Source organism: Otolemur garnettii, unplaced genomic scaffold (assembly GCF_000181295.1).
Source record: "Otolemur garnettii isolate 467f Iridium unplaced genomic scaffold, OtoGar3 scaffold00067, whole genome shotgun sequence".
NCBI classification, from domain to species: domain Eukaryota; kingdom Metazoa; phylum Chordata; class Mammalia; order Primates; family Galagidae; genus Otolemur; species Otolemur garnettii.
This window is the reverse complement of record NW_003852462.1, coordinates 7,142,862-7,155,796: the sequence shown is the minus strand read 5'-3', so window position 1 is coordinate 7,155,796 and position 12,935 is coordinate 7,142,862. Positions and strand designations below refer to the sequence as shown.

Sequence of the window (12,935 nt, the reverse complement as noted above, 5' to 3'; positions counted from 1 at the left end):
CACCTCAGTAAATATAGTCAGGATTCTCAGCACTGAGCATCACTTAAACCATCTCTAAATACTGGTAAATGGTACGGCCAACTATGAGGAATCCAGCTTTAATCATGGAAAAAGGACTAATTCGGTAACACAGGTTTCAAAAGATAAACAAAGGAATGTTGTGGTCTCTGGGTTTCACCTTCTTCCTCCTCCTCCTCTTCCTCTTCAGTTGTTTCTGCAGCCAGGGATCTGGTCTCCACCTGCTTCTGCAAGGCCTGCAACTTACTCTCATAGTCCTGGATGAAAAGAAAGGAGATAACATGTAGGAGAGAGAAGAAATAAGAGGGAAGGAAAAGAGAAATGGAAGGGATACTGAAGGAAGTAGAAAAAGCAAAGGACAAATAAAAAAGAATCAGAGGAAGAAATAATAATGACAAAGACATACAGAGAAACGCTTAGGGTCAAAACCACAAAGCACACAAGACACAGGAGGTAAATGCCAAACAAAAAGGATGTTATGCTGTCGTCTGTCTCTACTCCCCCAAAGACTCCAGAGCTCTTTATTTGAGGTGTGATAGGAAAAGGGAGGGTGTTGAGAAGAAGAATGCATTTGTCACTTAAATGTTAAAATACATTTAAGTAACATCTTACACATTAAGGAATTCCAGAGAAAAACAATATTGAAAATTAAATTCACCAGTATATAACTGGTGGGAAGGGAAAAAAAAAATTAGCACTATAGGCTTTGAAGCTCTCTCTGTATGGATGAACAATTAGTACCTTTGCAGTGGTAGGACAAATTTAGCCTTCAGGTTAACAAAAAGAAATCACAGACTTGAACTATAATTTAGAGATTGCATTTAAGTTATGCAAGAAAGATACTTCATTTTAAACATACTATTATAAAATGGATTCTTGAGTGGCACCTGAGGCTCAGTCAGCCCCATATACAGAGCGTAGCAGGTTTGAACCCGGCCCCGGGCCAAACTACAACAAAAAATAGCCAGGCGTTGTGGTGGGTGCCTGTAGTCCCAGCTACTCGGGAGGGTGAGGCAAGAGAATTGCCTAAGCCCAAGAGCTGGAGGTTGCTGTGAGCTGGGACAACAAAGTGAGACTCTGTCTTTAAAAAAAAAAAAATACATAAAATGGATTCTTATAAATCAGATTTATTCTTCATTCTTCCATCTACTGTACATATTTTCAATAGGGGGAATATCACCCCCAAGGGGGGTAAAAATAGTTCTTGAGGGATGAACTATATAAAGCATATGTATGTATGTGTATATGTATTATACTAATAGATAGAAAATATATATGAGGTATTAAAATTTCATGGTGGGGATATTAGGGGACAAATTTCTAAAAAGGCTCCTTAGGGGGTTAATAGAAAAAAAGCCCAAATTTTAATTAAAATCAAACAAGCATGGTTAAGAAAAAAGACCTTCACATAACAAAATACAGAATAACCACAGCATTTTAAGATTGACTGCCAGAGTCCTGCTTCCTTTGGTTCCCCAGCAGTGACCCAATTACAGGCCATGAGACAAAGGGTTTAGGTATGACCATGTACTGTTTTCTCTTCTTTCTTTTTTAAATTTTTAACTACTTGATCATATAAACAGATCCATGCACTATTTGCGGCAGAGCTCTCCAAGTCATACATCAAACATTCCATTCATCACAAAGTACTGCCAAAAGCCTTCTTAGCAAACTCCATTACAAAAGGAGCTCCAAATGGCAATGATTAGAAGCAGGCAATTATTTTCTAAGGTTCTGACCATTTGTCAGTTAGTCTCACAAAGGAAGTGTTCATTCTTTAGTGGGGCCGGCAGTGACCAAGACCAAGAACTAATGACACAGCTTTGTGAAATACCTGATGTACTTTTTAGAAATTATGTACTATGGTGAAAGAGAAAGAAAGAAAGAAAGAAAGAGAGAAAGAAAGAAAACCTAAGCTAGCAGGTAAAATAACTTGGGTTTGGGTCCTGGCATCTGTTCTTTCCAGCTTTATAATTCCAGGAAAGTTAAATCCTCTCTAAACCTCATTTTCTTCTTCTTCTTCTTTTGTTGTTGTTGCAGTTTTTGGCCAGGGCTGGGTTTGAACCCATAACCTCCAGTGGTATATGGGGCCATTGCCCTACTCCTTGAGTCACAGGCGCCATCCAAAACCTCACTTTCTTCATCTTTAAACAAAGATTTTTGATTTGATCTTCTTAATCATATAGGACTGCAGGAAGGACTATGAACCATTTTTTAAAAGTATGAAAGTCATTCTAAATGACAAGAAATGTTTTTTAAAAGTGTTTTTTTTTTTTTTTTTTTGGAGATAGCCTCAAGCTGTCCCTGTGGGAAGAGTGCTGTGGCATCACAGCTCACAGCAACCTCCAACTCTTGGGCTCAAGCAAGTCTCCTGCCTCTGTCTCCCAAGTAGCTAAGACCACAGGTGCCCACCACAAATGTATTTTCTAAGCATATCTAGCACCCAGATCTTGGTTTCTACATACCGTTGCCCACGAAAAGGAGCCAGGGGCTCGGCGCCTGTGGCTCAAGTGGCTAAGGCGCCAGCCACATACACCTAAGGTGGCGGGTTCGAATCCAGCCCAGGCCCACCAAACAACAATGATGGCTGCAACCAAAAAATAGCCAGGCGTTGTGGCGGGCGCCTGTAGTCCCAGCTACTGGGGAGGTGGAGGCAGGAGACTCTCTTGAGCCCAGGAGTTGGAGGTTGCTGTGAGCCGTGATGCCACGGCATTCTACCCAGGGCGACAACTTGAGGCTCTGTCTCAAAAAAAAAGGAGCCAGGGATCCTTGAGAAAATGGCTGATTCAAGGTTTGGAGCATGGACAGTACAAGGTAGGCCTGCAATGCCTTGTACAAAAAAGACAGAAGAATTCAAAGACAGCTAGGACCATTTCAAAAGACATTTATTGGCTTCTACCAGCCAATACATAGGAAAAACAATAGAAAAGGAATATAGTGCATGGAGTATAGAAAGAATCCGTGAGTTTGTAGTGATACTGAGAGAAGAAGAGAAAGGGAAAAGTCTTCCTTTACAAAATAAGCCAGCTAATTACTGGGAACAGTGGTGAGCGATCACCTGTAGCCCAGCTACACCCAAGGCTGCGGCAGCAAACTCAGTCACCTGAGCCAAAGAGCTCAAGGCTGCACTCCTGCCTGGGCAATACAGCAAGATTCTGTCTTCCTTCCCCCCTCCCCCCAAAAAAGCTAACTAAGAAATGCAAAAGGAACAAGGAGTAACTGAGTAAAGCAAGAATCAATAAATGCTAGAATAATTGAGTAAAAGATGTAGTGGGAGATAGAACATTTACACAATCCAGTCTCCAGATATCTATTAATTAGAAAGAAAATGATATATTTATAGTGGAGAGAGCTGAGAAACATCACACTAACTAAATTTATTACACTTTAGCAGTATCAGTAATAGGACAAGTTGACGTTTTATGTGTACTGGTGTGATGTAATGGGAAATACACAATGTTACCTGTATAGCATTCTTACAAAAAATGTTTAACCTGAGATCGATCTTGAGGAAACAAATCAGAATGTGGCCTAGACTTTCCAAAAAATACCAGTATAATGAAAGATAATATAAATATCATGACCAAATGAAATGCAAAAATCTTGACTGGATCTTGGGTTAAAACACACATACATACTCACATTCTCTCTCACTCTTCTTTTATATTTTTTGGGAAAATTAGAGAAATCCGAGAATGGACTGTATATTACACGATACTGAAATCAGTATTAAATTTCTTGGATGGGATAGTGGTATTAACATTCTTGCTTTTAGAAGAGAAACATTAAAGCATTTGGGGTAAATTGTAATGGCATCTGCAACTTTCAAATGTTTCAGAAAAAAATATATAAATGTGGGTATACAAAGCTTCAATGTACTATTTTTTTGCAAATAGGATCTCACTGTGTTGCCCAGGCTAGACTGCAGAGACATGATCACAGCTCACTGAAACCTCAAACTCTTGAGCTCAAGCAATCCACCTGGCTCAGCCTCTGGAGTAGATAGGACTACAGGTGCACACACCACTATGCCCAGCTAATTTTTCTGTTGTTCTACTTTTTATTGTAAGTATAAGGTCTTGCTAAGTTGCCCAGACCGGTCTTGAGTTCCTGGGCTCAGAGATCCTACTACCTCAGCCTCCCAAAATGCTAGGTCCACAGAGGCCAAGCCCAACCATTGTACTAATTTTTTCAGCTATTCTGTAGGTTTGAAATATCTCCAAATAAAACACTGGAGAATGGGAAGTTTTTTCTTTCTATAAAAACTATAGGCTCGGCGCCTGTGGCTCAAGCGGCTAAGGTGCCAGCCATATACACCTAAGGTGGCGGGTTCGAATCCAGCCCAGGCCCACCAAACAACAATGATGGCTGCAACCAAAAAATAGCCGGGTGTTGTGGCGGGTGCCTGTGGTCCCAGCTACTTGGGAGGCTGAGGCAGGAGACTCGCTTGAGCACAGGAGTTGGAGGTTGCTGTGGGCTGTGATGCCATAGCACTCTACCCAGGGGGACAGCTTGAGGCTCTGTCTCAAAAAAATAAATAAATTAAAGAAAACCCAACTATATATTATATTGAATTCTTTGAGTAAAAAACAAAGGCTGCTGGCTCAGTGCCTCTAGCACAGTGGTTACAGAGCCAGCCACATACACAGGAACTGGCGGGTTCAAAGCCAGCCCCAGCTAAACAAGGACAATTGCAACAAAAAAAACCAGCTGGGCATTGTGGCGGACACCTGTAGCCCCAGCTACTTGGGAGGCTGAGGCAAGGGAATTGCTTAAACTCAAGAGTTTGAGGTTGCTGTGAGCTGTGCCATCACAGCACTCTACTGAGGGCGACACAATGAGACTCTGCCTCTAAAATAAATAAATAAATAAATAAATAAGAAAGACTTCCTATGGGCAGTGCCTGTAGCTCAAAGGAGTAGTGTGCCAGCCCCATATGCCAGAGGTGGTGGGTTCAAACCCAACCCCAGCCAAAAACTGCAAAAAAAAAAAAAAAGACTTCCCATAACTGTGTAGATCTAAAACCTTTAACTGCACTGTGACCAGCAATTAGCATTCTAAGCATCAACACCATTTCTTATATCAGCCCCTTCCCCAAACCAGGTCATTTAGCGTCCAACAAGGACACTTGGTTTGTTACCCTCATACTACAAACAGAAATACAGATACTATTGCTCTGTTCATTTCATGGTGAAAACTAGGATAATTATGGAAAGCACACTAAAAAATGTATTTTTCAGGGTGGCTCCCGTAGCTCAGTGGGTAGGGCGCTAGCCACATACACTGAGGCTGGCAGGTTCAAACTCAGCCCAGGCCAGTTAAAACAACAGTGACAACTACAACAACAACAACAAAAATAGCTGGGCATTGAGACAGGCGCCTATAGTCCCAGCTACTTGGGTGTCTGAGGTAGAGAACTTGAGCTTATGCCCAAGAGTTTGAGGTTGCTATGAGCTGTGATACCAGGGCACTCTACCCAGGGCCCAGGGTAACAGCTTGAGACTCTGTCTCAAAAAAAAGAAAAGAAAAGAAAAAAAGCTGAAAATACATATATTTTTCATAGCCATTTAAAGTCTTAATAGTTCAAAATATAAAGGTTCAACACTGGCTGTTCTCTCTTCTAGAATGTTCTTTCTCTTCTACCTACCCACCTTTGTTTTTAATCTTATTTTGTGTCAGGGACTGTTCTTCACGTTTAACCTAAATTATTTTAATCTTGCCAATAACCCTATAAAGATGATACTATAGCCTCATATTAAAGAGAAAGAAATGGCTTAAAGAAACTAAGTACCTTTTCAGAGATGACAGAGTTAAAGAAGTGGTGGAAGTGGGACTTGAATCCTGGCCATTCACAGTATGCCTTTTTTTTTTTTTTTGAGACAGAGTCTTGCTTTGCTGGCCAGGTTAGAGTGCAGTGGCATTGTCATAGCTCACTGCAACCTTAAAAGATCCTCCCACTTCAGCCTCCCAAAGTGCTAGGATTATAGGCGTGAGCCACCTCGCCCGGCCTGGAGCATGCTCTTTAAATGATTATCCATCCATCCTTCCTTTCAACAAATACCCTTTGTGCTCCTACTATGTGCCAGATGCCAGGAATAATTAACAGTCAATATGACAAAGGTCCCACTAGCAGGGGAGAGAGAGGGGATAAAAAGTAAACAAAGTGTACACTATGATTTCAGTGGGAAGGAATGCAATGAAGAAAGATAAACAAAGGTAAGATTAGGGGATAGACAATAGGGAAAAGAGAGGAATGGGAGAAAGACTCAAATTAGATGGTCTAGGAAGGTCTTAGCAAGCATGCTAAGCCTTAGCCTTAATTAAGGTATCTGGTGCGGGATTATTGTAATCAAAGTATTGCTAACAGCAAGTACAAAAATCCTGAGATAGGAAGGAGCCCTGGACTGGGCACACTGGCTCACGCCTGTAATATCAGCACTTTGGGAGGCTGTGGTAGGATGATTTCTTGTGGCCAAGAATTCAAGACCAGCCTGGGCAACACAGCAAGACGCCACCTCTTTAAAAAAAAAGGGGACAAGTGCCATGAGGGGAACATACGAGATGGACATTTTTTTTCTTTAAAAAAAAATTAGCTGGGCATAGTGGCATCTATCTATAGTCTCAGCTATTTGGGAGGCTGAGGCAGGAGGATCACCTGAGCCCAGAAGTTTGAGGCTGCAGTAAGCTGTGCACAGCACACACCACCTTGAATAGAGCAAGACCTTGCCTTTAAATATAAAAAAATTAATGAATTAAAATAATCTTTTTTTTAAGACCAAGTCTCACTTTCATGACCCTGGTAGAGGCTATAGCTCACAGCAACCTCAAACTCTTGGGCTCAAGCAATCCTCTTGCCTTAGCCTCCCAAATAGCTGGGACTACAGGTGCCTACCACAACACCCAGCTACTTTTTAAAGATGAGGTCTTGCTCTGGCTCAGGTTGGTCTCAAACTCGTGAGCTCAAGCAGTCCACCTGCCTCAGCTTCCCAGAGTGCTGGGATTACAGGTATGAGCCACTGTGCCCAGCTAAAATAATTTTTTTTTTTAAAAAAAGAAAAGAGTTCTGTGTGTTTCAGAAAAAGCAAGAAAACGTGTGGGTGGACTGGCAGAGAGAAGGGGAGGAGATGCAGTTGAGGTGGTCAGGAAGGGACTGGGTGATGGACAGCTTTATAGACCACAGTAAGGAGTGTGGATTTTACTTCAAGGGAAGCCACTGGGTGGTTTAGAGCTGGGTAAAAACACCTTTCTGTGGGGCTTGGGGGGAACGGAAGAGGAAAGGAGAGTAGTCAGGAGGCTGTGACTACGCCCAGCATCTCAGGGGATGGTGGCAGCCTGGACCGGGAGGTCTGGCAGCAAAGGTGGTGAAAAGAGATGGAGTTGGAATATGTCCTACAACCAGTGGAAAAAGGATTGATCGTGAGATGTGAGTAAAAAAGAAAAAACTGAGGGCAGTGCCTGTGGCTCAAAGGAGTAGGGCACCGGCCCCATATATCGGAGATGGAGGGTTCAAACCCAGCCCTGGCCAAAAACTGCAAAAAAAAAAAAAAAGGCGAGAGAGAGAGAGAGAACTGAGGTTGATCTGATTTTTGGCCTGAGCTAGTTGCTGCAGTTTAACTGTGAGATGCCTATACACTACCTGCGTGTGAGGTCACAGGTACATGTCAGCACCTGGAGCTCAGCGCAGGGGCCCTGACAGGACAGTACACCTGAGAGGCAGCAGATAGCCAGGGGCAGGGCAGGGCAGGGGACGCAGGCGGATTCTCTCCCTGAGACTGGACCTGGCTCCCCCACTTAGTAGCTGCGTGGCTCTGGGGAAGTATGTAAAATGAGTAACAATACCTGTCTCACAGAGGAGAGATGTGTACTGGGAGGATTCAAAAAGTCAATACATGAAAAAACTTAAATCTGTATTAAGACAAGCTGAATATATGACTTAGATCACCAGTGGACGAATGGAAGAGAAAGCTGCAGAAATACATGGGCGCTGGTATAGCCGAGAGCTGTGGCCACAGAGACCATGAAGGAACAGCTACTAAGTCTGGGGGAGAATAAGAAGCCAGAAGAAGAAAGTGTCCCAGGAAGTAAAGAAGGAACCGCATCAAATACCAGAGAGTCAGTGAGAGGAAGACTGAGAAACACCTCTGAATTTGTCCCCACGGAGATCTTTGGTGACAAAGTGGCTTCAGGGGTGAGGTAGGAACAAGAGTCTAATTAGATGAGTTTAAGCACAAGTGAGGACAGGAAAAAAAAAAAAACAACAGGAGCGGGAGGTGGACAAGTGGGAAATAACAAGTACAGGAAACTTGAAATTGGTGTAATGAAGACATGTTTGTGTGTTGGCAGGAATAATCCAGGAGAGAAACTGAGGTTGTAAAAGAGCAGAGACGGGGGGACCATGGACCACAAGTTCTTGAGAAGGGATGGAATGTAGAGGAGGAGGCCTGGGTTGAACAAAGCTCAGCCACCCACCCACAGGAGGGCAAGGCATGGACGCACCATGCAGGCATGCAGGGCCGGGAGAGGAAGTTTTCTTCTGACTGCTTTTTTTCTCCACAGTGAAACAAAAAGATCATCCATTAGCTAGAAGCAGGAGAGCTGCTTTTCACTGACAGAGGCACATGCTACAGCCTTCAGAGCACCCCGTATATTCCCCCCATGGCCCTTGTCACAAAGGTACTAAATAAGGACTGGTTATTTGTCTAACATCTGTCTCCCCCACAACTCTGAACTTCACGAGGCCAGGGACCACACATGGGACATTTAACATCAGATCCCCGGTGGCATCTGGCACGTATCTGTCTTCTAGATGAAATATACAGTCACATACTGATGTTCTAGCCCCACAGTTCTCAAAGTGACTATCTTCTTGACCAGGGGTTGGCAAACTCTGGCCTGCAGGCTAGCCCCAGCCCACCACCTGTTTTTGTAAATAGAGTTTTACTACAACACACCCACCCAGGCTTTGGCATGTTATCTACTGTGCTTTAAAGTCATGTGGTAGTTTCTCATCACATTCAAAACAAAATTCTAGGTCCTCTGCATGCCACGAGCTGGTCTGTGCTCCTTCCAACCCACCTCATCACTGACACACCCCCCCACACGACTGATGTTCTGACACCCTAACTTCCTCTAAGTTTCCTGCTCCTGACGTCCCCATCCCCCTGCTATTCTATACTTGGATAGACTTCCAGCTGTACCTCCTCTGCTCTTGCTCAGGGCTTCCTCCTTCAGAAACTTTCTCTTTCCCTCCCCTCCGGATGTGACTCTCACCCTGTGCATACAACTACCACTGCGTTTTACCACATTATACCTGAATCTTCTGGTCACCCTAAAATAGTAAGGTCTTGGCAACTTTCCCATCAGTTTCTCCAATAGCCGAGAAATGCAAAATACCTGAAGGAAAAGGGTATGAGGCTGGAGACAGACCAATTCAAGCATAACATTTCTCTAAAGTTCTAAATTTCATATTAAAATCTCACGTAAATTTTAAATTCTATTTCTTTTTTTTTTTAAATTCTACTTCATAATGCATAACTGTGCTGTTTTCTTTCTTTCTTTTTTTTTTTTTGTAGAGACACAGTCTCACTTTATCGCCCTTGGTAGAGTGCCATGGTGTCACACACCTCACAGCAACCTCCAACTCCTGGGCTTAGGCGATTCTCTTGCCTCAGTCTCCCGAGTAGCTGGGACTATAGGAGCTCGCCACAACGCTGGGTTGTTTTTTTGTTGCAATTTGGCTGGGGCCAGGTTTAAACCCAATACCCTCAGTATATGGAGCCAGCGCCCCACTCACTGAGCAACAGGTGCCGCCCAACTGTGCTGTCTTTCAATATAAAAAATAAAGTCAGGTTCAAATTTTCAATAAGACTCAAGGTTTGCTCCACAAAAATATCCTGCTTTCTCTAGCATGATACCAGCATGCGGGGTGGAAAAAAGCAGAAGTTAAAGGAGAAAAGAAAAGCTACAGAGCTACTCAAAGCTTTGTAAAAATTTAGTTTCCATCCATCAAAAGGGAAGCATACCATTTCATTTAAAAGAACTTCGAATTAAGGCAATGCATTGAAGAAGTTGAAAACATAGTTTAAAGAAAACTCAAAGAAATCAGGAAGTGATATGTTTATTCATCTAATAGGAGAAAAGATTTCATTTAATTAAAGGAAATGTAGCATAAAGCAGGGCTTAAAGAACCCATTTAAAAATAGAATTCTGATAAACAGGATTGGCCACTCGGCACCTGTAGCTCAGTGGCTAGGGTGCCAGCCGCATACATTGGAGCTGAAGGATTCGAATCCAGCCTGGGTCTGCCAAACAACAATGACAACCACAACCAAAAAAAAAAGCCAGGTGTTGTGGCGGATGCCTGTAGTCCCAGCTACTAGGGAGGCTGAGGCAAGAGAATTGCTTAAGCCCAAGAGTTTGAGGTTGCTGTGAGCTGTGATACCAGAGCACTCTACCCATGGCGACATAGTGAGTCTCTGTCTCAAAAGAAAAAAAAAGGCTTGGCGCCTGTGGCTCAAGTGACTAAGGCGCCAGCCACATATACCTAAGGTGGCGGTTTTGAATCCAGCCTGGGCCTGCCAAACAACAATCATGGCTGCAACCAAAAAACAGCCAAGTGCCTATGGTCCCAGCTACTTGGGAGGCTGAGGCAGGAGACTCGCTTGAGCCCAGGAGTTGGAGGTTGCTGTGAGCTGTGATGCTAGGGCACTATACCCAGGATGACAGCTTGAGGCTCTGTCTCAAATATAAACAAAAAAAAAAGCAAAAAACAGGCTTGGTGCCTAAAGCTCAGCAGCTGGAGCACCAGTCACATACACCAGGGCTGGTGGGTTCAAACCCAGTCCCGGCCTGCCAAACAACAAAAAATAGCCAGGCATTGTGGCAGGCGTCTATAATCCCAGCTACTTGGGAGGTTGAGGCAAGAGAATTGCTTAAGCCCAAGAGTTTCAGGTTGCTGTGAACTGTGATGCCACAGCACTCTACTGAAGGCTCACATAGTTAGATTCTGTCTCAAAAGGAAAAAAAAAAGAGAATTCTGATAAACAGAAAAGAGCAATAAAAGCAAAAACTTTAATCAAGTTCATGTAGAAATATAAAAAAAGATTTGGGTTTGGCATTGTGGCTGACCCCTGTCATTCTAGCACTCTGGGAGGGTGAGGTGACAGGATCACTTGAGCTCAGGAGTTTAAAACCAGCCTGAGCAAGAGCAAGAAGACCCTATCTCTTATAAAAACAGAAAAAATTAACCAGTGGTTGTGGTGGGTGCCTGTAGTCCCAGATACTTGGGATGCTGGGATAGGAGGACCGCTTGAGTCCAGGAGTTTGAGGTTGCTGTGAACTAGGCTGAGGTCTAGCCTGGGCAACAATATAAGATTCTGTCTAAGGAAAAAAAAAACAAAAAGGAACAAAGAAAAGAAAGGTTTGGTTTGCAGCAACCATCTTCAGATGGAAAAGTAAAATAAAAGTCAGGACCAGGTTACATCAATCGTACCTTGTTTTACTTTTTCCTCCTCCTCCCACAGACAGAAATCACACTCTTAAAAGATGATTTCAACTTTTATTGAACAAGGACTTAATTTTTTAACATTACAAACTAACTCTCCCTTTCTAAAAGGCAGATCTTACACTCAGAGACAATCTTCAAGCATTTTTTTAAGAAATGGGGGGGGGGGATCCACAGTTCGTTAACAAAAAGATTCAAAATTTCTTTTTACAGTAATGATGAGAGAAAACTCAATGCATTTCACAACCAAAAGTGGTTCAAACGAAGTATATCTAGAACAGATTTTAAAATCTGGAAAAGGTGACATAAACAGGACAATCACAGATGTTGCTTATAACAATTTTGGCTCTGACAATATAGAACAATTGTTTGCTTTGCACTGCGCCTTTCGAGAAGGTTTGTTCTACCCGGATACAGGCAGCTTCCCCTCCTCCTAGTCTTTCGTAAAAATCATTAAGGCAAGTCTACAAGGGACCAGGAAGGCACTGGGGCACAGCAGCTGACCACAGGAAGGCTGTGTAACTTGGGTGTAGTATGACAGCCTTTGCTGTAGACATCAGTGTGACAGACTCGGTATTTTGTTTTGTTTTTTTGCAGCATCAACCTGCACCTAAAGCATAAAAGGTCACTTCAAGTCACTTCAATGTAATAAACAATTCCCATTCATTGTATTACCAGGAAAGGAGAAACGATTTGCTGTGCTAAAAAGAACTGGAAGCAAGAATACAGTATAAGCCCTTTGGTTTAGACGTACTAGAAAACAGAGTATCTTTAACTCTCTAAGGAATACTATATTGGTCTGTTTAAACTATAGCAATTAATTAGGACCCCTCCATATTCCCATTAATGTCAGATCATTATATAATTTCAAAAGCATAAGTACTTTTTTAATTTCACTATAATAATAGCTAAGAACACTTCAATAATATAATGGTTTAATTTTGACCACTTCTTTTTGGTCTTACAGTATTTTTTTTTTTTTTGAGACAGAGTCTCACTATGTTGCCCTGGGTGGAGTGCTGTGGCATCACAGCTCACAGCAACCTCAAACTCTTGGGCTTAAGTGATTCTCTTGCCTCAGCCTCCCAAGTAGCTGGGACAACCTGCGCCCACCACAACACCCAGGCTACTTTTTGTTGCAGTTGTCATTGTTGTTTAGCTGGCCAGGCCGGGTTCGAACCCGGCAGCCTCAGTGTATGTGACTGGTGACGTAACCACTGTGCTACGGGCATCGAGGCAGTCTTACAGTATTTTTAACGTTAGGGAGAGATACCAGCCGTTAAAAAAAAAGTAATATGGGATACCAAGAGTTCACAAAAACATGGCACTATTTCCTTATTTTGTAGGAGAATCAACAAAGCAATTTTATGTGTATTTTCTATAAAGATACCTTTCAAGATAAGCCTGTGTTCTG

The 12,935-nt window shown here is 42.8% G+C and overlaps 1 protein-coding gene across 2 annotated transcripts in view; it reads right to left on the bottom strand.

Moving 5' to 3' along the window:
• The window catches only part of KIF1B (kinesin family member 1B), a 161,503-nt gene that overhangs the window by 65,344 nt on the left and 83,224 nt on the right, over positions 1-12,935 (bottom strand). For both annotated transcript variants that reach the window (XM_023515228.1, XM_012807292.2), the window contains exon 21: positions 179-275. In XM_023515228.1, coding sequence (XP_023370996.1) covers positions 179-275 — 97 coding nt within the window. The remainder of the gene's footprint in view (positions 1-178; positions 276-12,935) is intronic.